Consider the following 25,911-nt stretch of genomic DNA (forward strand, 5'->3'; position numbering starts at 1 on the left):
GCTATGCACTGGCCTAGATGCTGGGGCTCAGCTGCAAATTAGACCAAGTCCCAGCCTTCACAGCTTTCCTTCTTCGTTTTTATTTATTTATTTATTTATTTAGGCTGCGTCGGATTTTAGTTGCAGGACGCGGGATCTTTGTTGAGGCACGAGGGCTTTTCGCTGCAGCGCACGGGCTTCTCTAGTTGCGGCGTGTGAGTTTTCTCTTCTCTAATTGTGGCGGGCAAGCTCTAGGGCAAGTGGGCTCTGTAGTTGTGGCATGCGGGCTCTAGTTGAGACACATGAGCTTAGTAGTTGTGGCTCGTGTGCTCAGTAGTTGTGGCACGTGGGCTTAGTTACCCCGCAGCATGTGGGATCTTAGTTCCCTGACCAGGGACCGAACCTGCATCCCCTGCATTGCAAGGTGGATTCTTTACCACTGGACCACCAGGTAAGTCCCACAACTTTCCTTCTTGTGAGGATGACAGGCAAACATAACAATTAGACAAATAACCGTATACTGTAAAGTCGGGCAGGCATCAATAAGAATGTACAGTTTAGGGATGTGAGGGAAGAGGAAACACAAAATGGATAGCGGTCACTCTACGGCATCAGGAATTGGCCCATGGAAGGAATGCACAGGTAACCTGGAGGGTGTCGGTGGCCATCTGGTTCTGCAGAGCGTGGATTCCCAGGTGTCTGTTACATTATGTTTAATAACCTACACGTACAATACATTATTCAATGTTTAATTGTGGTAAAATACGCAGAACATAAAATTTCTTTTTTTTTAATTGAAGTATAGTCGATCTACGATGTTGTGTTAGTTTCTGCTGTACAGCAAAGCGACACAGTTATACGTATATATACATTCTTTTTCATACTCTTTTCCATTATGGTTTATCCCAGGACACTGACTATAGTTCCCTGTGCTGTACGGTAGGACCTTGTTGTTTATCCATCCTCTATATAAAAGCTTACATGTGCTGACCCTAACCTCCCACTCCACCCCTCCCCCAACCCTATCCCCCTTGGCAACCACCAGTCTGTTCTCTACAGAACATAAAATGTCTCACCTTCGCCGCTTTTAAGGGTACCGTTCAGAGGTATTAAGTCCATTTACGTTGTTGTCCAACCAATCTCCCAAACTCGTTCCGTTTTGCAAAACTGAAACTCTGTACCCGTTAAACTACCCCCATTTCCCGCTCCCCCCAGGCCCTGGCAGGCACCCTTCTACTTCCGTCTCCATGAATTTGACTGCTCTGGGTACCTTAGATAAGTGAAATCATACAGTATTTGTCTTTTTGTGACTGGCATATTTCACGTATCAGAATGTCCCTCCTTCTCAAGGCTGCTCACTGTTCCATTGTATGTAGAGACCACATTTTGTTTATCTCTTTACCCAGTAATGGGCGCTTGGGTTGCTTCCACCTTTTGGCTACCGTGAACTGTGTGTCTGAACAAACACGGGGGCACGCATAGGTCTTGCACACGTGGCATATAATTTTAAGGACAACTAAGGCAGAGTCAGGAGCCAGAGTGATCTGATAGTGAGGCAGTGCTGTTTTAGAAATGGTTCTCCACAGAGGCTTCCCCAAGGGGCTGATGTGTGAGCAGAGACTCGGGGGACGTGAGGGACAGAGCCCCACACGATCGGGAAGAACAGCAAGCGTGAGGTCCTGAGGCAGAAACAAGCAAGAGGACCGCTGCGTCCAGAGAGGAGCCCGGCAGAGATGTGGTCTCAGTGTTAGACCGGGGCGAGGATGTCTGTCTTATCCTGAGAAGGACATGTCTGTAAACTCATGGAACAGTGTCTTGTTCGACACATTTAAGTGATGCCGTTTGTATCCAATCTATAATGTGTAGACTTCCGGAAAGGGTGCCTGACCCATGTCAGCACCCAGAGGCAGCTTTGCAACTTCTGCAAGCTTTGTCCTCAAGTCCATGCAAAAGCTACACCCTTCCTTGTAAAGGGGGGCGCTGCTAGGACATAACTGAATTCAGGTACCATTTTCCTGTGGCACGGTGTGTCAAATCATGGCTGCACACTAAACAGAGTTTGAAATAATTTGTAATTCAGGCCAAAAAACATATTGGAGAATTGAAGTCCTATCCGGACAGTTGAGTGAAAACGCAGGTGATGGGGTGGGTGCGGAGCGATGCCTGTCCCTACTTGTTTGTTGACGACACCAATCCAGCACCTTCCTTCCAAAAGTTGGGCTCCTAATCACGCAGTTGTAGACTCTTAGAGCTGGGTGACAGGAGATCGTCAAGTCTCCAGCCCTCACCCTTTACAGGCCAGGAAACTTGAGGCCCCAAAGAGTGACATGCTCGTGATCTCACAGTTGGAGACAGAATCAGGTCTAGAAATCACGATATTTGATTAGTGAGGAATGTTCTCCTTTGGGAGAAAAACCACTGCCTCTTGGGGGTGACATATTATGAATGCAAAACTGACAAAAGGGCAGGCCCACTGTGAGTGACATTCTTTATGCAATGGTATTTCCTGAGCCTGTACTTTTCAGCAACCATGTGAGGCACTGCATTAGTAGCCTTTTGTTCAGAGTGTCATATGTGTTTGGGGAAATTGGGCTTCAAAATTAAGAAAACATGGTGGCATATCTTTAACTGAAACTTAAGCCTTGGCCATGTTTTCCTGAATATTCTTTGTGATTGAGGATAGGATAAACTTGCAAGTAATCCCTCTACCTTCCATTAATTTTGGAAAAGTGCAACATCAGAGATTCTGTTTTGTCCATGCAACTTTATGGCAGGAAACCAATCACATTGCTGTGTAGAAAGGTTACCTTCCAGGTGTGTATTGGAAGCAAACAAAATCTTCAAATTTTATCAGTAAAATTATAAGAAAAATAAGGCCCCGTGAGTATACAATGCTTGTTCACTTTTTAAAGTTTATTCATATTTAAGGTATCATTTTACTTTTAAGCGATCCTAAGAATTATTTCCCCATTTTGCAGATGGAAAAAATGGCTCAGAGGGGACTGAGTGACTTGCTTGAAACTAGACTAGACCACCATTCCTGTCAAAAATCAAGTGGCTTTCAGACTTTTTAAATTGCTGAAACCCTCTTTTCTAAATATAAAGCAGGTTAGAATGGAGAAACTTACTTCTTAGTCCCGGCACCTCCACAGCCCCAGTGGCAAGGGCTGGGCTCCGGTGTGTCCAGAAAAGGCCCCCAGGAGGGCGCCTGTGACGCTGGACTCTGCTCAGTGTTAGCTGTGACTATTTTTAACCATGATCTGTGTCATTAAGATGATTACAGTGTGTAATACGTCAATATAAGTGTCAGGAGTATGTTATTTCATTCAAATTCTCTGAAAACTTCATTCAGGGATCATGAGACCCTTTAGAAACTGAACTATTGGACCAACCAGCACACCCCTTTCTCCAACCCCCGCAGGTGGCAGGAACTTGTGGGCTGTGACATGGGGGGAAAGTTCTGGGACTGGGATGTCCCGAGCCCTTTGGGGCTCAGGTCCCACCTCTGTGATCTCGTGGGGCAGAGCCCAGGGGTTTTGAGGGAGACACCAATTCCAGCTCAGGACGTGTGTGACTCACTGAACCCCTCTCAGCCTGTTTCTTTCTCTGGAAAATGAGAATCATAATACCTTCCCTGTAAGATTCTTAACAGTATTAAATGAGGTATGTAAAAAAAAATCCTGTGCACCTTGACAAGCGCTTGCTAAATGTCAGCCACTTCCCCATTCTCTGGGTGTGTCCTTAACTTAGAGATCGTGGAAAAGCTGTTTAATCTCTCTGAGTCTAAATCTCATAACACCTGTAATGCCTTCTCAAGGAAGAATCCTTGGCAAGTTGGCTGTCTCCAGAAGCCCACCACTGACCCCTTCTCTTTCCACACGATCCCACCAACTCCGGGAGTTTCATCCATCACCTGTCCGCGGACAGCTCCCAGGTCTGGACACCAGGCCTGCCTCTCTGCTACATCTAGACCTGTATCTCCAGCCGTCTCCCCTACATCCCTAGGGAATGTCCCACATGTCCCTTAAACTCACCATGGCTGCCCCTCCAATCTGCTCCAACTCCTGCTGAAGGGATGGCCACCACCAGCCTGCCTGCCTGGCGTCATCCAGGACCTTTGCTCGCGATTAATCTGGGGCCAACAAGCTCTGTTGAGTCAACCATCTTGATGCCTTTCAAGTCCGTCCCCACCCCCATGGCCACCGCGCTTGTCACCTGTATTCCTGCGACAGCCTCTCCACACACCTGCTCTTTCTGACTCAGAGAGCTGACTGCGTCCTTCTTAAGCTCTTGCAATGCTTCTGCATGGCTTCCAGAACAAAATGCAGACTCTGTCTGGTGTGCAGCGCCCTTCACAGTCCTAAACCTTAGGGTCCATCCTTACTTTACACCCTGCTCTCCTCCATGGAAGGTAAGCCACTTTGCGGGGCTCCAAGGACCCCGTTTCCTGTCTCAGAGGCTGTGTGTGGGGGTTGCCGTCTCCTGCCACCTTTTCCTCCCCGTGTTGCTCAGCTCACCCGTTTCTCAAAACCTCTCAGGTGTCACTTCCCCCAAGAACCCTTCTTGCCCCCAGGCCCTGGGTTAGGTGCCCATCCTGTGTGTGTCAAGGGCACCCACTTCTTGTCTCTGAAGCACTGGACACAGAGACTGTGTCTTATTCCTCTTATCTTCAACACCTGGCACAGGGCTCTTTGAATGAATGAATTAATTAATTCATAGATTGTGTATACATAACGTATGAAAGAATAAGTGAAGCATGGTAGCATGTTTTGTAACTTATGAAACACCAACCAGTTGGAAGGGCTTCTTTCTACATACAGAAGTAATACGTATGCTATATGTCCACATTTTTACACACAGTTCCTGTCAAAGAGTTGCATTTTCTTGTTAGTAATTTGTATATGAAGACATTGAATTGTATGTTCTGGTCGCTAATAATCATACACATGTGCACACATATACACACACACACATTTATATAAAGGACTTACCAGTAATTAATTTAAAATCTTGAGTTTAAGTTTTACTGGAAGCAGAGTAGAATCTAATCTCAGGCATCTGCACTAAAAGTGTCCTGTCTGCCCATCTCCAACCCCTAAAGAGCCCTCACTATTAAGTGAACTTGGTTCATATGAAAAGAGCTAGCATGTTGCTCTCCAGAAGTTCCTACAAAATTATTTATACAAATTATTTAAATATAGCCCTTTAAAAATAATTTTAAAATGAATTCCTTGTAGAAAATTCATTTCCTTTCTCCTTTGCTGGCCTATCAAAGGAAAGGGTCTTCTGAGGACAAATTGTGAGCCAGTTTACAGATGTCACCCCTCCAAAAGCCACAGGGGAAAGAAGGGTTCTCCGGCTGAAGAATGGTACCTCTTTTCCCCACTTTTATATCTTTGAAAGGACAGGATGAGATTTTTTTCCCCACGTGTGGAAAGTGAACAAAGATAATTATATTCTTGGGCCATTTGAGTCTTCCCGGCCCCCCAGGCTCCTTGCTCAGCAAAGGACCAGTCTCTGAAAAGTGTGTGCTGACCGGGAGGATTTACAGCCTATGCCACATGGCAGGTACCAGGGAGATAGAAATCAGTATCTTCATCTTCAGAAAGAGCCTGAATGCCACGTAATGACCGAAAAGCCAGCTGTAATATATTCAAGAAGACCTAAGGGTTTACTTTCCACTAAGGATGGAAAAAAATCTGAGTACCCCACTGTGAGCTTATCATAATGCTGCCTCTCATAAAAAGTTGGTAATTAGTCCCTGAGTGAATAAAGTAGAATAGATGATAAGAGATTGATACTTAGAGGAGAAGCTCAAAATGATTTTGCCAGTCATCAAAATTTAAAGGCGCTGGAGAAAGGGTTGGATGCCTCTGTCTGTTTACATACTGTTTCCAACTCAGAATTTGTAATGTTAGGGTTCATTAACTTGCGTTTCTAAATTGTATTAAGATGAAGTTTACATAAACGTCAAAGAAAAACGTAGTGTGCCAAACGCAGGAGACTTTGGGATGAAGCACCACAGAAGAACTGGGGGGGAAATATCAGTTCATTCACGAATTTCCTGTGTTATGGACTCCTGGTAGGGATGAGCTAAGACTCCCAAGCATGCCAGCACCCATTCATTAGAGGAGGGCTTGGTTGGTAGGGGAGCATCCCAGAGGAAATGGTGAAGATTTTAAATGTATTTCAAATTTATTTTTCAGGAAAGGGCATTGAGTAGCATAAAAAGGAATTCTATGAGCATTATGGGAGCACACTTAAATTTCTGGACTCTTCCTAAAAAGTACATACAAGTGAGCTACATGAAAGAGAAAATTCCAAGTCTTCCGAGAGGTGGTGGCATCTGTGTTTTGGCACTTCTCCGTTGGCTTTTTTTTTTTTTTTAATTCACAATTTTTAAAGGTTATATTCCATTTATAGTTATTATAAGATATTGGCTATGTTCCTTGTGTTGTGCAATATATCCTTGTAGCTTATTTATTTTGTACGTAGGAGTTTGTACCTCTTAATTCCCAGCCCCAATCCTGCCCCTCCCCCTTCCCTCTCCCCACTAGTAACCACTAGTTTGTTCTCTGTATCTGTGAGTCTGTTTCTTTTTTGTTATATTTATATTCACTAGTTTGTTGTAGTTTTTGGATTCCACATATAAGTGATATCATTACAGTATTTGTCTTTCTGTGCCTGACTTGTTTCACTTAGCATAATACCCTCCACATCCATCCACGTTGTTGCAAATGGCAGAATTTTATTCTTTTTTATGGCTGAGTAATATTCCATTGTATATATGTACCACATTTTCTTTATCCATTCATCTATTGATGGGTGCTTAGGTTGCTTCCATATTTTGGCCGTTGTAAATAATGCTGCTATGAACATTGAGGTGTATGTATCTTTTCGAATTATTGTTTTCAGTTTTTTCAGATATATACCCAGGAGTGGAATTTCTGGGTCATACAATATAGTTCTAGTTTTAGTTTTTTGAGAAACCTCCATACTGTTTTCCACAGTGGCCACACCAATTTACATTCCCCATAGTGGAAAAACCAAGGTCTGCCTGTCAGACTGAAAATGAAAGACACTCAGGAACCCAGGGGCTCACAAAAGAATTCACCACAGGATTCTTTGAACAGAACACACTATTACCTTTAAAATATTTCAGGGAGAGGTCTATTGTATAAATCAGTTTTTGAAAGCTGCTCTCAAATTAGAAAAAGAAAGGAGATAGACTTATAAGATACATAACAGCTATAAGATACGTAACAGCTAATGTAGTAGGTCATTTTATAACTAATCAACCTTGGACAAATACACCACTAATATAAAGCAAACATTAATTGGAGAAATCCCTGGGGAAGCCTTGACTAAAACATATAATATATAACATGTCACCTGAAGATGCTGGCAGTGTACATAGGGAAATGGACGATTAATAAAGGAGGGCAAGATGCAGTGAGAGAGACAGGAGCTGAAAGAGATCAGCCAGAGCAATGATCCAGGACCTTCTTGGTCGGTGAATGAGAGTAATTCAATCAAAATCTTTTTCTTTCCTTCCTTCCTTTTTTTGGGGGGCCCTTGCGCGTGGCTTGTGGGATCTTAGCTCCTGGCCAGGGATTGAACCCACGCCCCCTACAGTGGAAGGGCGGAGTCTTAACCCCACTGCACCACCAGGGAAATCCCTCTTTCTTTCTTTTTTTGACCTTGTAGCTTACATATCAGAATCATTGCTACTAAATTACAAATTGCCTCTACAGACATGGAAAACAAAATTGACATTCAGTTAGTAAGTACCTTTGGGGCAACTAGCAGCATACCTTTTTTTGTGTTTAATGATAAACACATTAAAAACACAGTATTTTCCTTCAGAAGGAAAATTGCATGCATTTTTAAACTTTGGGGAGAAAGGTGGCAGTTTGGACCAGTATTCACAGAAATTATCCAGCGAATGCTGAACTGAAGATTTTAATGGTTATATGTACTAATAGTAAGTGAATAAACCAGAACTTATGATCCATCCTTTGTTTTATGTTTGTTAGCAGTTGGCTGTTTTTGTTTCTTAACAGAATTCCATAATTTATCACAGAAGGTTGAACCTTGTTCTCAAAAAATACATTTATCAAAAAAAGAAGGTTTCAAAAACAACTTTCTGAAAAGACTATTATTCATTTATCTTGCATTTCATTCCGTGCAAATTCCTCCCTATAAACTTCTGTAACTATTGCTAGCTTTTCTTGCTGTGAGAATATCTTTCATTGTAGCATAAAATAGTACTCCATTTCGATTTTTTTCCTATGATTGTGTTAAAATCACTGTAACACTGGAAGTTGCTTGTTTGGGGTTTTTTTTCAACTTCTTACTGGTAAATAAAAGAGAAAACTAAATTTTTCCTTACGTTTCATGTTTAAGTTTAAATGTTTTCTTTAGGTTGAGTGGAGGGTAAAGAGAAACAGCACTAAGAAGTTGGTCAGAATTCAGATGAACTGTTTTTGCATTACCCGTTCTCTGCTGTGAAGCTTTATGAAGCACTGATGTCTGTAAGCAGAGTGTGAGCCTCTGAAAGTATAAGAGCATGGCAGAGAAGCAGGCTAACATGAATGTAGATTTTTCTGTCATCTGCCCAGGTACAGCGTAGTCAAGGTACTTCCAGTTGTTTACATTTTGTAATTTTGAACCAAATATAACTAATATTTCTAAGTATTTTAAATAACTTAAAATAACTTTTTAGACATTTTAGATGAGATAGATGGAAACTGCTTTATTAACTGTCAAGTGCCACCTGGGTACAACATCCAGTGGGTAACAACTTAAATGTCAGTTTAAATGCCACAGGAAGGCGTGAGCTCGTAGTGTAGCATTTGTCTGTTTGTACATCTCATTAATAAATAATCAAATATTTCTGATTCCCCCATCGTACTTTGACATAGATGTGATCCTGAATGCTCACACTATGTCGGTACTAATTCCCCACTGTTTTTAATTTGGGCCAGAGATTTGGGGACGGAAAGGGGGAAGCATGTTTCATGCAAAGTTACGGCTCAAAATGTAAACACTGAAATCATCCTGGACACATTTCAACAGCAAATGTAAGGCAGCCTATTGTAACAGCATTTAGAGATACCAACATGGACCCGCACATACATACAGGCTAAGGTTAACAACATATAGAGCCAAAAATATTGGATAAGAGTTATTTTGGTGACTCTTAACTGAGTTTAGCACATTTAACTTTTTAGTCATAGTATTATGTGGTTTTCTATAGAATCGTTCTTATTTATTTTTCTCCAATTAGAAAATAAAGCGGGGGGAGGGGTAGATGCATCTGTTTACCTTCTTAGCATGGATGTCTGTAAACACACACACACATATCCATGCATTTCTTCTAGAGGCTTCTATATACACATTGTGTAAAAGTTGTACAGTTAACATAAATAAACTCCACAAGAGAAATTCCACCACAACCGTTTTCCCTTGCTCATTGTCTGTGTGTGTGTGTTGGTCTGTCTTTTGACTCTGTTTCCCTCTTATTCAGCATTTATGAGGACCTGTAAGGCAGAGGATCTCCAGGAGTTAGGCTGGGTGGATTGCCTGCATCCGTCTCCTGTGTGAGCGACTCATGTCCAGAAGGAAAAAGAAAGAAAGGGAGAAAAAAAAAAAAGTGAAGTATCAGACTTTAGAAACCACATTCAGGTTAAAGGGTGCCGGCCATCCTGGCTTGAATTCTGCCTAAAGGACAAGGCTTTCATTTGATAAAGATCATTAGTCACTGAGACATATATTTTAGAGAGTTCCCAGCAGCGACTATTCCGCTGGCAGTCACTGGAGTGTACAGATGGTTCATTAGCATAGGCTAGACAAGTCAAAGGCTTTCAGAATCATTTAGAAAATGTCAAACAGAAACAAGAACCCTGTCACTTTTTATTAGAATTAACTACATCATACCCTGGACACAGATTTCACCTTGGGTCAGAAAAATTAATACAGAATTCTATGAATTGTGTCATATACTGGGTTAAGATAGGTCTTCCTAGAGGGACTCATTTGCTGGCAATATATTATGATCTCTCTGCTTTAGGAATCCTTAAACCTTTCCTTTTGTGAGATATGAAAAGAATTGACCTTGCTCAAAATCCATTGGTGTCTAATTGATTTGGAGGTGTAGGCAGAATTTCAACAAGACATTCTTCTAGAGCGCTTTTGTGATCGTTTTCCCAGGAAGCTTGGTGAGTGGGGCTGACTGAATCTCGAGCATTGTATCAAGTCTGCTTTATGTCGGGAGGAAAACACCTCCTTTAACTGAACACACTGCTGGGGTAAACAGGAATTAAAACATCATCGAATTATTGTGGGGTTTTTGTGTTTTTTTTTTTTAATCCAGATGTCAAAAACCTGGAGAACTTCCAGCTGGTCGAAGGGGTCCAGGAGCAAGTCAACGCTGCCCTGCTGGACTATACGATGTGCAACTACCCACAGCAAACAGAGAAATTCGGGCAGCTGCTACTCCGACTACCTGAAATCCGGGCCATCAGCATGCAGGCCGAGGAATACCTCTACTACAAGCACCTGAACGGGGATGTCCCCTACAACAACCTGCTGATTGAAATGTTGCATGCAAAACGAGCTTAGTTACAGCCCCTAGGAGTGCGGCTTCCAAAACACACAGAGATTGGTGGGGGAAAAGAAGAACAGAAAGAAAGGGAAAAAAAAAATACTCTGAATGGCTCCAAGCAACACAAATTAAACACTTGGTTTAAAGATATTGAATTTAATAAAGCATAATAATCAAATACTTAATAGCCAATAAATGATGGATCAGGGTATTTGCAGACTGTGAATCAAAGGTATCACATCCCCAAAGAATTCCGTATAAAAGACATTGGAATGGAGTGAATTGAACTCACAGGTGGACCCCAACGCCACATCAGGATGAAAATGGACAGAGCAGTTCTTGTATATTGAAACTGATCTCCGCTGTGAAGAAATCTAGGAACTGATCTGTGTTATCCATTAGGCTTTCACAGCGGGGGATTTGGGCTTACAGAATTCCTCCGTGGTAAAGCTGAACTGGAACCATTCTCAAGAGTTCCTCCGCTGCACCGATCATAGCCCCTTCCCTCTTCCTTTCAAGGACGCAGCACCTTCTGTCCCGTGATCAGTACTAAGGACTAGCGCTCAGCCACACCCACTAGTAGCTCCACCAAATCATGAAAAGCCTAATCTTGAATGTCTGTGTCTTAGACCTGCAAACAGCTAATAAGGACAGTCTATGAATATGTTAGCTTGCCATTTTGACTTTGTTCTGGTTTGTTTTGTCATGTGTTCATGTTAAAAAAATAAATAAAAAGCAGGCAGTATCCCTCTTCTGATCTTATATAAAGGATTAATTAATATTAAGGGCACGAGTACAAACTTTGAAAGCTTTAGCTTTAGCATTGTAGGATTTCATAAAAACTTCCAGCAGAAAGGCTTGTTAGACTACATCAGCCTTTTTAACCATCAAGGTTTGTAGTTCATTAAAAAATACAACATGAAATGTATTTTGCTGGGATGTCAAGTAGTCACAGTTCTAAATAGTTTAACACAAAACTGAAGCATCTTAAGCTATGCAACGTAAAGGAAGGGGTGCGCAGATAAATTGACTCGTTGCAATTGATCATCCCCTAAACGCAGAGAGGAAACAGTGATCTTTACGTATGGCCTGGAAAGATAGTAAAGTGATTCCAATCTTCCCCAAAAGGGAAGGGAAGAGAGTGATACTGACCTTTCTAAGTCTAAAAGTCTGCTGTTGAACAAATTGGAGGACAGAGAATTGCGAAACAAACTCTCCAAACGACGCTGTCAGTGTTATAAACAGGCGATGCCACAGATACGGAAGTCTTGCCTTACTTCACAATTCTCAGAGGTAGCTGTGCAGATGTGGATCAACATTTGTTTAAAGTATTAATACTTTAAAGTCAAATTAAAAATAGAGTGTTTACATTCTTTAGGTCCTCTAGGGGGAGGGGGTAACCTGTGATATGACAAAAGAGCTAAAGCAGTAATTACCTTAATGTTATTTTTCTGATTGGTAATTATTTTTAACAGTACTTAGTTATTATATGTCGTGAGACACTAAAATCAAAAACGGGAATCTCATTTAGACTTTAATTTTTTTTGAGATTATCGGCGGCACAATCACTTGTAGAAACTGTAAAAAAAAAAAAAAAAAGTATCTCCTAGTCCCTTAATTTTTTCATAAATGTTTCTGGCTTTTGAATAGTTTATTTATATTGTATATCATAGTTTCAACTGTAGACAATTATGATGCTAATTTATTGTTCCTTGGTTTCGCCTTTGTCTAAGATAGCCAAGACTGAAGAAACCAAATATATGTGTTTATTGTAGCATGTCAAGTTAGCGGAACATAGTTCAGAGACAGAGAGGGGTCTTAATGAATCAAAATCATTCACTTGATTAAGTGTCTGTAAATCTTCATAATTCTTACTGTAGTTTATTTAATATCTATTGTAAATTATGTGACTTGTAACCTCCTCTGTTTTCAAGTAAATTTAACAAGGGTGGAGTCTTACCTGGTTTTTCTTTCCAAGCGTTGTAAGTTGTATACCAAAGATATTAGTTATTACTTCTGTGTGTACAAAGAGGATTATTTTACTATTTTTATTAATCACCTCTAATATGCGTCCATGTGAAGGGTACCCATTAACTAAGCCGGGCGTCCACAGCCCCTCATGCAAAGCTTGGTCACCCGTGTCACCTCCGTGGCTCAGAGGACAACGGAAAACTAGCTGATCAGAGTCCATATCCAAAGCAGTAAATAAAACAGCAGCATCTTTGCTCTCCCCAGTTAAAAACCAAGTTGAGGGGAAGAGTGTCAACAGTTAATGAAATGGTACCATCAATGGGTATGGAACATGGGTGGAAGCAATTTCAAGATTTGGGGGATAGTTATTTGGAGGGTCCTTAACATTGCAAAAAAAATTGTAGAAAACAAATACATTTATTCCAAAAGTCCAGGTTTTATTTGAAATATACAGTATTCCCCACTGACTATTAAAACCTAAAAAGTGTCACATATTGGTATGCTGTTGACCTAGGAAATTACACCATGAGAACAGCTAGAAAGAGGGGCAACACGGAGATTACAGCCACGCTGCTGGTGCCATTAAAGGCAGAAGCTGATAAACAAGAATGCCAGCTGCTTGGCGTCCGTGGCCCACGTGAAGCACGCAAGCGAATTTTCTCTAGTGTTCATCGTTAAGTGGCTTACAACCAGACACTGACTTAGCAACTGCTTTATCAACTACAGGATTTATTAGTAAAAGCAGACTCAAATATGAAGGTTTGGGACTTGGCCTCATTTATTATCGTTAGTCTATGTTTATAAACAGAAAATCTGTCATGTCTGAATATTTGTCTTACAGATCTTCTGCTGCTCCCTTGGATCTGAACCCATGCAATGTTTAGAGTGTGAAGTTGGTTCCTTGTTGACCTTACTTACTGTATCAGTGAAATCAAATTGTCCTGTTGGTTCTTGCCAGGAATTTCTCAACAAAATGGAATTTTTTTTCAGTATTTCAATAAATGTTGATATGCCCAGCCTGATCATTTTTAGAAGTTTTTATGGTGTCCTCATTCTATTGGGTTCTAAAGCTTCTACGTAACTAAGATCCTTGACTAGGAATGGAGTCCAAAGAATTCCACATGAAGAGATACTTTTCCTTCTCTAGATACTTTCTCAGGTGGTCCACTGTCCTTAGTTGGATACTTAAAGCATTGAACTCAATCTGTGCATCACCTCTCCATACAAGAAACAAATCAATTTGTATCATTAAGTGTTTCAACTGTTGGCAGAAATCTCTTACAGTATCTGTCTTTGTAGAGCTCACTGTTCCCTAGTCACGTCGCCAGGTGTTTGGTTAATTCCCTTGGTCCTCAGATCAGCTCCACGAGGTATCATCCTCCTCCTCTTACAGCTTCTTGCTCAAAGTCATACACTAGTCAGTGGGAAGTGTGGATCTAAGGCCTTAAACGTGACAATATGCTGTCTCTAAACGAGGGTGATGCTTACGGTTTGCTTTAAAAGGAAAAGAAAATCAGGCATCAGGTACTAAGTTATTGATATTTGATCTCAGTGTTATCAATGATATTATTGATAAAAGCCTTTAAATTTTTTTGGAGTTTAACCCTAAAATTTAACATCTTTTTGTTCTAGACATTAACCTTCTCTATTTATTTATTTAGCTATTTGTTTATTTATGGCCACACGTTATGTGAGATCTTAATTCCCCGACCAGGGATCAAACCCGTGCCCCCTGCATTGGAAGCATGGATTCTTAACCACTGGACCGCCAGGAAAGTCCCTAGCCTCCTTCAATACCATTGAGCCTTTGGAGTTGTTTGAAGCAAGAAAATACCTCCACAATCCATTTTGGAATTTAACAATTATCTCTATTACAAAATAGTGCAAGGGCCACGAAACACTTAACAAGGCTTATGATATGTGGTGGTCCAGCCTTCCCCCTTACACATCCTGCTTTCCCCCTGCCAAGACCAACAGTAGGTGTCATGCCTTTGCCAGGCAGACACTGATTCTTCTTATGGTCTCACCAAAGGATACCAAGGAATCAGATCCAAAATACCATACCTAGAGTCTAGTAGATTGCGGAGTTAAGATTTTTAATCAACTAAATAGTGGCCCACAAAACACATCTCCCTTGTCAACCTCTTACTAGGAAGAACTTAAAAAAAAATTCTTGCTGACATTCCATGGCATATGAAAAAATATGTATATATTCATACTTAGTTGGAAACTAACTTCACATATAGAAACGTGTACAGTTTGATAAATGTTTACATATGTATACACCCAGGTAATCATCACACAGGTCAAGAAAGACATAGAACATAATTTTTTAATGTTTTTATACGTGGTTATATACATTTGTTAAAAAATTGGTGGAGGGGGAGTTTTTCTGAAGCCCAGCCCGACAGCCAGCAGAGGTGATTCTGATGAGCAGACACCTCACTCACATAACTTAGAATTTCTAACTCTCACAAAGTTGTTGAATCCATCAGCATGAAGCAGCCCCTGAGGCAGGGGGGGGGAAAGGGTTCTCGCTGATGTGCATTTGATTGTTCTATTCGATATTCACAAAAACTTTGAAGAGGTTTGTACCTTTAACTAAGTTTGACGTTCGGTTTGAAGCCATCTCTGATGTATATTTTTATGAGAACCATGTGGAGAGTTTGTTCTCCATAACACAGGTCAAAATGCTACGACACTCAGTGATCTTGACATTTCCCTGGAATAATAAAGACCAATTTTCCTTAAGGCTGAACAGGAAGTGTATGGTTTAGTCACTCAAAATAAATATTCCTGCAGTACTTTAACTGTTTCACATAGGCATTTGTTTTATGTTAAGTGAGGAATTAATAATTCAGTGACTGAGATCAGGCTGTGATGGTGGTTTTGTTTGTAGAAAAGCTTAGAACCAGTCTGTGAAACGTCGCATATTTAATTGTTGCTAGGAAAGAGGGGAAAAGGCGGAAGGGGTGTAATCAGACTAATCGCTGAGCATCCCTGATGTGAGTTTGACACGAAGCGGTCAAGAAGCCAGTAGACTGGTGATTCCTGGGCCCTTCACGCTCCCCTCCTGAGCTGAGGCCAGCCTGGGGCGGACCCTGGGTGCCCCAAGAGGTCTTGTGGACCCCAGCCCAGCCTCCCTGGGACACTGGGCTGAGATTGTCCCCAGGACCACGTCTCTGAGCCAAGGGGAGACAGGAGTCATCCTTCCAAGGGTGACTTTTTGAAAAATTCTATTCATTCATTCAAAACTGCTTCTCCAGCATCTGCCGTAGAGTAGAAGCAACTGTGGTGGTGGAGGTGCTGGTTCCCCACATACACCTCCTCTGTGGGCCACAATGCCCTGAGGTCAGATGAGGTGACCCAGGAAGGTTGCTTTCCCAGCCCTTCCTCAGAGCGCTCCCTGCCCGCTGACCACAGAGAGCAAATGAAAGAGGTTGCACTGCGGGCTTCCCTGGTGGCGCAGTGGTTGAGAATCCTCCTGCCAATGCAGGGGACATGGGTTAGAGCCCTAGTCCGGGAAGATCCCACATGCCGCAGAGCAACGAAGCCCATGCTTCACAACTACTGAGTCCACGTGCCACAACTACTGAAGCCCGTGCGCCTAGAGCCCGTGCTCTGCAACGAGAGAAACCACCGCAATGAGAAGCCCGTGCACTGCAACGAAGAGTAGCCCCCGCTCGCCGCAACTAGAGGAAGCCCACACGCAGCAACAAAGACCCAACACAGCCCAAAATAAATAAATAAATTTATAAACATTTTTAAAAAAGAAAAGAGGTTGCACTGGAGAAACCCACGCCATCCACAACGTCTTAACTGAAAGAAAAACAATTTGCTTACTAATCCAGTATTTCTCACCTGAAAAATCCTGAGCATCTACTATGTTCCAGGAAATGATCTCATTGAGGAAATGCATCCAAAGAACACATGTTAGAAATGTTTCAAGAAAATAACAGCATCTCTCTTTAAGCACTTATCATGTGCTAGGCATTGTGAGCTACATACTGTGACAGACTTGTTAGTTGTCTCCCCAAAATCCATCCTTCCTGGTTTCCTGGACACATGGCTCCCCAGTGAAAGACTACATTTCCCAGCTTTCTTTTGCAGCTGGTGTGATCATGTGCCTAAGATGCGCCAATGGTGGTGGAACGTGGGCGGAAACGATCATCCCACTTCTCGCCCTTTTCCAGCATCAGAGACTAGCCACTTTCCTTGGACTTTGGCTCTTACCTCCTTCCTTGCCTGGACCCAAGGTGTGGACTCGGGTGAGAGAGAAATTAACTGCTCTTATTTAGGCCACTGTATTTTGGAGTCTCTTTGTTTCAAATGCTTAGCATGTCCCATAATATACAAAAATGATATTATTGAATCCTTGAGGCAACCCCATCTTACGACAAGGAAACTTACGTTTACAGAAGTTAAGTAACTTGCCCGGGTCTTATAGTCAGTAAGTAGTAGGGCAGGGTTCACATGATTCTGTTTGATTCTAAACCCTGTGTTTGAACCCCCTGCAAGCACAGACCAGGCATCCTGCAGGACCTGTGTTCATTACTGAGCCTTTTCTTTAGGACTCAAAAGAAGCAACGGTGACAGACAGTTTTTTAAATAGTGGCACCCAAAACACAAAAACATTCTTTGTCTCAACAAGCGTGGGAGTGATCGATTATAACCACTGGCATCTAAAACAGGTGTCGATTGCCCAGGACCTCGGCGACATCCACAACATACAAATTCTTTGAGTCTTACATACACAAGAATCGGGGGCTGTAAACCTTTATTTGTACACCTTCTCGACAGGAAGCATCACCATCATCACCACCCAGATGTTAGTCCTGACCGTGTTGTAACTTTAAGAGCTCCCCTAATTTTCTCATACTTTAGTCCGACTAGTAGTTTCCCTATTTATTTTATCACAGAGTCATTCAAGAAACATCGTATCTGCATTCACTATTCATAACATCCTATCTACGAATCCAAGGCAATAATGTTTACAAAGAAAAAACATTTTGTGCCTGTCATTTCGGCTCACCTACCTTTGCCATCGTCCCACTTACTAAAGTACTCACTATTTAAAAAAAAGAAAAGAAAAAGATCTTGTCCCAAGGATTTTCCCCAGAAATAAATTAGGACTGTCAAAAGCTCTCTGCCACCGAGGTGGAGCCGCTTCTATAAATAAGCGTGGAAACACGTGTCGCGCTGCCCCTGGTGTGGCCGTAGCAGTTTTTACTTCCCCTCTGTTCCTGCCGTGTGGCCTTGTGTTATTCCAGTGTCAAATATTCCTACAACTATTGTGTGGCCTGGATTGCGGCCAAGTTCCCAGGGCGATGCCCAGCCGGTGCTCACCCAGCCTCCTACCTCCCTTAAAGGAGAAGAAAGTGTGCAAGTACCCAGGGGAGGCCTCACATCTCCTACACCCACCCACGCACCCACTCCCAGTGTCACTGATGAGAAAAGGACCAGGACGGAGAGCCACGATTGTGCCCTGCACCGTGCTGAGCCCTCACTTAATCAGATCATCTCCCTTGATTCTCACAACAAGCCTAGGAGGTGGGTCGCATCACAGATGAGGAAACTGCGGCTGAATCACTGTGGTTTCCTAAGGTTGCACAGCTGCTGGGTGGCAAGGCCGGGATGCTAACCCAGCTCCATTTCCCCATGGAGCCGTGCGTTTCACTCGGATCAGTACAGAAACTGCAAAACAACACAGGAGGAGGTGGATGCTAAGCTCCGCATCTGCTTTTTTTTGTTTCATCATCACGCTGCCTGACTGTTTGGGACAAACCCTCCCTTTGCCCAACTTCAGTTGAGATCTCTATACATATCAAGAAAAGGCAAGACAACACACCCCAATCATATGATATTCTCACATCTGTAAAAACCACCGTGGCGGGCTTCCCTGGTGGCGCAGTGGTTGAGAGTCCGCCTGCCGATGCAGGGGACACGGGTTCGTGCCCCGGTCCGGGAAGATCCCACATGCCGTGGAGCGGCTGGGCCCGTGAGCCATGGCCGCTGAGCCTGCGCGTTCGGAGCCTGTGTTCCGCAACGGGAGAGGCCACAACAGTGAGAGGCCCGCGTACAGAAAAAAAAAAAAAAAAAAAAAAAAAAAACCACCGTGGCATAACAAAGCCCAAAAGTAAAATTAGCGTGCCTCAGTGGTTTCTGCTTTTTCTCTGCTCATTTTCTCTTTGTTCGCTTTTGCTTTGTTTTGTTTTAATGTAAAGGAAGTCAAATGAGAAGCTGGGTTGTTTTCAACACTAAAATGCAGCCACCTTCTCCAGCTACGTTGGTGCCTAGAATGTTACTGGCCCAGGAGAATTTGGTGGAAGGTGCAATATTTAGATGTGGGTGCTGCTCACAAAGGCGTGACGGGCTGACCCTCGGGTGAGTACTGAGGAACGAGAAGTAGGAACCAGGTGCCGAGGGAGAGTCACAGACATGAGAGCCCAGAAAGACAGAAGGATGAGTTCGGACCGTAGAGGGATTAAAGGGGGGGCGGGGGGCGGACGGAATGTGGCCGCGCCTCTGCAAAAGAAAAAGCCTGTCATCTGGGATCAGCCAGGTAACAATGAGGAGTGTCATTGTTCTCCTGATATTAAAACTGTCACTGTATGACCTCATTCTGTGAAAACCTGTGGCCAAATAAGGAATGACATCAAATGATCTTACCCATGTGTAATTATTTTAGCTCCACCGAAGCACCCTCAGAACTTCCTGCGTTTATTTTCATGCAGGGCAGTAAGAGCTTCCATGGCACCGAGAGTCAGAAGCAGGGGGTTTCCATCCAGCTCTGATTTACGACCCACAGAGGTGCCAAGTTCCTGTTTTTCAAGCTCTGCGGGAAACTTTCCCAAATACAATCTGATGTGCAACAGAGCCACCTAGCAGGTTTGGGGACGGGAGGGGACTGCGGGGGACCTCGGGGCTATGAGTGTTTTTATATTGTGAACACAATTAATTATTTTTTATATTGAGAACCTAATAATCTAAAATAATCTATACATTTTTTATATTGAGAACCTAATCATCTAAAATTGTACTTTCACTGATAATTTCTAGGTCAATAGATTATTGATTATCTAGGATAGAGGAGATATGACCTAGAAACACAATTGTGAACACAATTCATGATCATTAGGGGGAATAGGGAAACCCAAAGCTTGCTCATTTTGTAATCCGTTGGTAAAACACTTGTTGCTGATCATCTATGTTTGCTTCCGAGCCCTCCAAGCCGAATAAAAGCCTGGGACCTCGCTTCTGTCTCTCAGGAGGGCAGGAATGGAAGGTAGCTCCTGTCACCCCCTCGGTGCCGACAAGAGGGTCCCGGCTCCCTTCAGCCCCTGGTTAGAAGTGTCGATGGCAGTCGCTTTGCAAACATGGGGCCGCACACCTGCCACTTGTGTATCTGGGGACACCCCAGAGAAAGCGTCAGGCTCCCAGAGATGGAGGGAAGTGGGGGGAAGAGTAGCAGGGGAGGGGCTCATCTCCCTGCCCGCCTCACCTTCCCGCTGTATCATCAACTACCTTTAAATCAGGTAACTGTGCTCCCCACACAGGCTAAGACCTTGTCCCCAGCTCGCTGGATCTTGCTCTACATCTTGGGTGGGCAATTTCGGTCCCGTACTTTTCTTGGTCAGAGGAATGTGAATAGGCTATTTACCCATCTGTGGTCAGGAGCTCAAGACAGCAGTGGTCCTGGTCCAGGCCCAGATGCCCAAAGGCAACGACCTGTCCTTCCCTTCCTCCCTCCCTACTTCCTTTCTGACGAATTTCCTGCAAAATAGCACTCACAAACCTCCCAGCCCCCAAAAACGCATGTCCCAGGTGGGTAATGTGCCATCACATGGGGCTAAAGAATTAAAAAGGAATTAAAGTCTACTGAACGCCCCCTGTGCCTTCACCAGGAAGCTGTGAGTGGTCAGACCCTCCGCCAGGGACCCATTCCTGCTCCCAGCCTTAGCTGCTTGTAACTCCACACCTACTCATAATAGGTGCTTAATAAATGCTTCTTGGATTGAATCAAATATTTAATGGCTTTTCTGGGAATTTAACATATATTTGAAAACACAAATAATTTGAAAAGCAGTGTTAACAGATCTTTCACCTTGAAAGATCCTGATTTGTATGAAAACCCTCCTCTTCACCTTTCTGATAACTGCTTTCAAAGAGAACCTAATAATCTAAAATTGTACTTTCACTGATAATTTCTATGTCGATAGATTCTTGATTATCTAGGATAGAGGAGATATGACTTAGAAAATAATTCTTAAAGCCATTATGGTCCAAACATGAAAACCTACTTGACTGTTCATTGTCAATTGACTCACCATGAATGTTCATATTGTTTGAAAGTTAAAGCAATCAGTACCTCTAGCACCTAAGATACAGATGCTATGAGCTTCATCAGTCCTTGCAGTCATTGCATCATAGACAACAGAGTTCTTACTTAGATGAATGTTTTGTTTGGCCGCTCTTTGATCTGAAAATCCAAGTGAGAAAGACCTTATTTCTTCAAATCTAAGATCAATTCATTTCATGTCAGTTGTGAAATAATGCCATGATTGTACACACCACTGAAAAGGAAACATGCTTCTGGAATTGTAAGACATACTCTGACTTGGAATAAGTTTAGTTGGGAAAACGTATGTCTTAGAAGTGATGATATAAAGTCTTCCTTGGCTACACATTCCTCACTGTCAAGTTCCAGAGTCCCAACTCCTCGAGCCACAGAAGGACCAAGCATCAAGCATTGTACCTCTGACTAATTACATCCAATATAAAATGACCGATGGATTTGTCTTAGGGTTTATATATGTATATATGTTTCCTTATTCAGAAGATATTCCTTTATACCTAATATATGTGTTAGACACCATTCCTGCACACCAGGACTCACAGTCTAGAAATATATGACTTTGATTTAGGCCAGGGGTCAGCTCACTATTGCCCATGAGCCAAAATCCCACAGACCTGCTTTTGTAAACTTTTGTTGCAACACAATCACACGAATTTCAGTAATGTCTGCATCTGCTACACTATAAGCACAGAATGGCTGCAGCAAAGACCACACGTTGCCTACAAAAGCCTGAAACATTTACTCTCTGGCCCTTTATAGAAGACGTTTGCTGATCCTTGGTTTGGACTAATGGTTTGGGACTTGCTGGGAGTCACTGAAAAAAACTTCCATTGGAAATAAACATGTCATCAGTTCCAAGTGGCACAGACCGTAAAGTCTAAGCAGGAAAATTGGGGAGGAGGGACGGACTGGGAGTTTGGGGTTAGCAGATGCGAACTATTACATACAGGATGGATAAACCACAAGGTCCTGCTGTACAGCACAGGGAACTATATCCAATGCCCTGAGATAAACCGTAATGGAAAAGAGTATAAAAAAGAATGTGTATATGTGTATAAGCAACTATACTTCAGTTAAATAAATAAGTAAATCAATAAATCATTTTTTTTTAGGGCTTCCCTGGTGGCGCAGTGGTTGAGAGTCCGCCTGCCAATGCACGGGACATGGGTTCGTGCCCCGGTCCGGGAAGATCCCACATGCCGCAGAGCGGCTGGGCCCGTGAGCCATGGCCGCTGGGCCTGCACATCCGGAGCCTGTGCTCCGCAACGGGAGAGGCCACAACAGTGAGAGGCCCGCGCACCGCAAAAAAATAAATAAATAGATTGATTGAGTAATTAATTAATTAATTGATTTTTTTTAAAGGAAAGAAAATTGTAGGGAAGGGGAATAAATAAAGAGGTTGTAACCCTAATAGAGAATAAACAGTTGTGATTAGTTAAGAACTTGCTGCTCCATCTCCTCCTTGGCTGCTAACTGTGGCCTTCTGAGAATTACACCAACATGGATGAGGAAAGAAAGACCTCTAATCCGACAGAACGGCAGCTCACTAGCAAGTCCGGGGTTCAGTCCCTTGTAGGTGACATCTTATTAACGACAGTGGACTTGAGCCATGCCCCCCATAATCCTTACCAGTGACGCCCTCATACTGCATTCCACCCTCCAGTCACCCGATACCGATGAAGCAATTGCTCTGTGCCAGGCTCTTCTGGGCACTAGGGTGACACAGGGGACAAGAGGACACACACTCTACTGATGGAGTTTGAACTATAGTGGGAAGAGACAAAAGTAGGCAGGGTCATAAACCTGTACATATCGGGCGATGGTGACAGTTGCCAAGATGAAATCAAACCGCATCAGGAGATGGAAAGGGGCTGCAGGGGGCAGGAGAGACGGGCGGGGAAGGGCTCTACCCGCTGAGGACAGAAGGAACAAGCCGTCTGGACTGGTTTCCAGGGCGGGAAGGGTGTCCTGCCCTGAGGCGGGAGCGTCGCAGGCCTGTGTGCAGGGGTGGCGCACAAGGGAGCTGGGAAGCCAGAGGGGAGAGAGCCCAAGAGGGTGCAGGGTGCAGGGCTGGGCGAGGACGCAGGGTCCGCCAGGAGGAGGCAGGAGGGGAAGCCCCCAGAGGCGGGGGGCGGAGGGGCGCGACCCGGCACTGGGTGGAGCCGGGGGGCTGGGCGGTGGGAGAGAAGGGGGGGGACAGTTGGGGGCTGCTGTGATAACGAGGGGTCTAGGATAAGGGAGACAGAGGGAAATGTAGGGTGCAGCGGGCGGTCTGGGCACCTTCCAGAGGTGATGCCTGCAGGGTCTGCCGATGGGTTGGCTGTGGATGCTCACAGGAAAGGAGGCAAGGAAGTTGACCCATTCCCTGTAATGGACAACTGACGTTTCCTCAGCCCTACATGAAATGTGGACAAATGCCTCTCTAGAAAAATCGAATGTGAACTCGGTCACATGCAATCCAAGCCCTGGTGGGTTGTCACACAGATGCAACTTCAAGACAAACTGGCCCCTCTTCCAGCCAGAGGGCCTCCCAAAGCCCCTCCTAGGAAGAAACGCATAGCTTGTTTGTCACACTTCACTCATCCGTGTGGTCCTTTTTACAAGCAGAAATTTCCTAAATGGGAAAATAATCTGAAAGAGAACAGATAGATGTGTATATGTAACTGAATCACTTCGCTGTACCCCTGAAACTAACACAACATTGTACATCAACTATACTCCAATATAAAATAAAAATTTTTAAAGAAATTAAAAAATATGGGAGGGAGACGCAAGAGGGAGGAGATATGGGTATATATGTATATGTAGAGCTGATTCACTTTGCTATGAAGCAGAAACTAACACACCACTGTAAAGCAATTATACTCCAGTAAAGATGTTAAAAAAAGAAATGAAAAAAGAAATTTCCTGTATCTGTAATAGCATCAAATGTAAATGAAATTTTATTTTGTATTAAAAATCACTCCTGAAATTAGCATACTAGGGTTTTAGGAAAAACTTTTTTACAAATTAGCTTAGAATAATACAATTGTATTTCATAAAAGGTTTTAAAAATCTGAATTACAGAATTATTTTTAAAGAAACGCGATCGCTTTACTTTCAGTTATCTGAAGCAATGGTTTCAAATCTGAAGGGTCCCACAATCACCTGGAGATCTTACGAAAATGCAGATTTTGATTAGTGGGTCTGGGGAGGGCCTGACACTCTGCATTTCTAACAAGTTCCCAGGTGACCCTGGTCCTCGGACCACACTTCAAGGGGCAAAGACCTACAAGCTAAGAAACTAGGCTAAGAGTAAATTGCCTAGGAGATGGCCTTTTGTAGAACCAGTTTAGGAAATAGATACAAAGCGCTTATTCAAGAAATATTTACTGAGTGCCCTCTAAGGACCAGGAAGTGGATTAGATGCTGGGGTTCAGAGGTGGAAGCCAGTCCATGGTGTGAGGACTCGCTCCGTCTGATGAGGGAGAAACCACCTGAATAAGCAGTTACAGCTGCCCTGGGTGCCCTGATGGCCAGGCTCTGTGGAGGCCAGAGGAGGAGTGAATGGGGCAGGACATGGGGGTGACGAGACCCATGAGTGGTCTCCTGAAACACAGATAAGGAGGAGGACACAGCGGGGAACGACATTGCTGGTGGAGACCCCCTGGTACAGCCCTGGTAGCTCCTAAGTCCCTAACTTGTGTACTTGCAAGTTGTTCAGCGTGATGGGACTCGAGTGCCCAGGGGAGGGGGAGAGGGAGGGTGGAGGGCAGGCCAAGGAACCAGAAGGGCTGAAGGGTGTGCGCGGAGAGTGTCCGGGGAGAATCGGGTCTGCATCTTGAAGAGACCATGGGATGCGGGGGAGGGCGGGGCACGTGCTCTGAGCATCACTGACACCCAGGCAGCTTCTTTCTATTGGGACATTAAATGCATACATTTTTAATCCGTTTATGTGAACTTGATAACGTGAGTAATGTACACAGTAAAGGCGATGGGATATAATTAACAGAGCAATGATCTGCAAGATAGTCATCTACCCAGTGCTTGAAAAAAGTTTATTCTATGAGAAGGATAAACACTTTAATCTGCTCGCTAAGGCTGAGGGTAAAATTCGAAATAATCTCTGCCCTAAAAATCACACAACTTCCAAAGAGATAAATTAAAACCAGAGTGACGTAAACCGCTAGCTTCTTTTTCTGCCTTCGTTCTGCTCTGTGGCCACCCTGCATGTGAGTGAGTGCGGCCACGGCCATGGCCATGGCCACGCCGGGTTTGCCATCAGCGCTGAGCTCTGAACAGCAGCTGAGGGTCCCAGCAATTCAGGTAACTGTGCCCCATGAAACCGCATTAGCCCCTTGGTTATAACTTGGATTCCTGTGAAATTTCAGCCTTATGCACGTATGGATTTGAGGGTGAATAATTCTGATTTCCAAGACTGAGATCTGTCTCCCACACAGGAAGAGAAAGAGAGACAAATCCGGCCTCATAAACAGAGGAAAGAAGCCAGGTAAGCTGTGGATACCCTGAGGCAATTTGTCTTCAGCATCAAAGCAGCCTCAGGACAAGGAGGCCGGAGGCTTCGTCAGAAACCACAGTGTGGTCCTCCCATCAAAAAGCCTGGCCACACTGGGGTTTAACCCAGCAGGGTGAGAATCACACAAGGAGGGAAAGTCTAAATAAACATCATGCTGATTAAGAAATCAGACATGAGCAGATCAATGATAAGCAATTTTTACTGGGAAAGACCCAGCGGGGTCCCACATGTACCGTTTTCCCTGGTGTTGAGGCCACATTAAAATTCCAAATTGCATTTACAGTCTATGTAAATAAGGAGAATAAGAATAAAAGTAGCCCCACTTACAGCAATAACAACAGCTCTCCTAAGAAATTAATTTTATCCGTTGACTGGATCTGCTTCTTTTAACCATCTGGAAAAATCCAGGCAGGAGCTATTCTCCACCTATTTTACAGAGCGGAAAACTGAAGTCACAGATCACTGCGGGAGTGCTTTTTTATG

General features: G+C 43.5%; 1 protein-coding gene across 1 annotated transcript in view; it reads left to right on the forward strand.

Moving 5' to 3' along the window:
• The window catches only part of NR5A2 (nuclear receptor subfamily 5 group A member 2), a 124,033-nt gene extending 113,431 nt beyond the window's left edge, over window positions 1-10,602 (forward strand). The window contains 1 exon segment of the mRNA XM_060088682.1: window positions 10,355-10,602. Within this exon segment, the coding sequence (XP_059944665.1) occupies window positions 10,355-10,602 (248 nt within the window).
• The last annotated feature ends 15,309 nt before the right edge of the window (window positions 10,603-25,911 follow it).

The sequence above is a fragment of the Mesoplodon densirostris genome, chromosome 2 (genome assembly GCF_025265405.1).
Source record: "Mesoplodon densirostris isolate mMesDen1 chromosome 2, mMesDen1 primary haplotype, whole genome shotgun sequence".
NCBI classification, from domain to species: domain Eukaryota; kingdom Metazoa; phylum Chordata; class Mammalia; order Artiodactyla; family Ziphiidae; genus Mesoplodon; species Mesoplodon densirostris.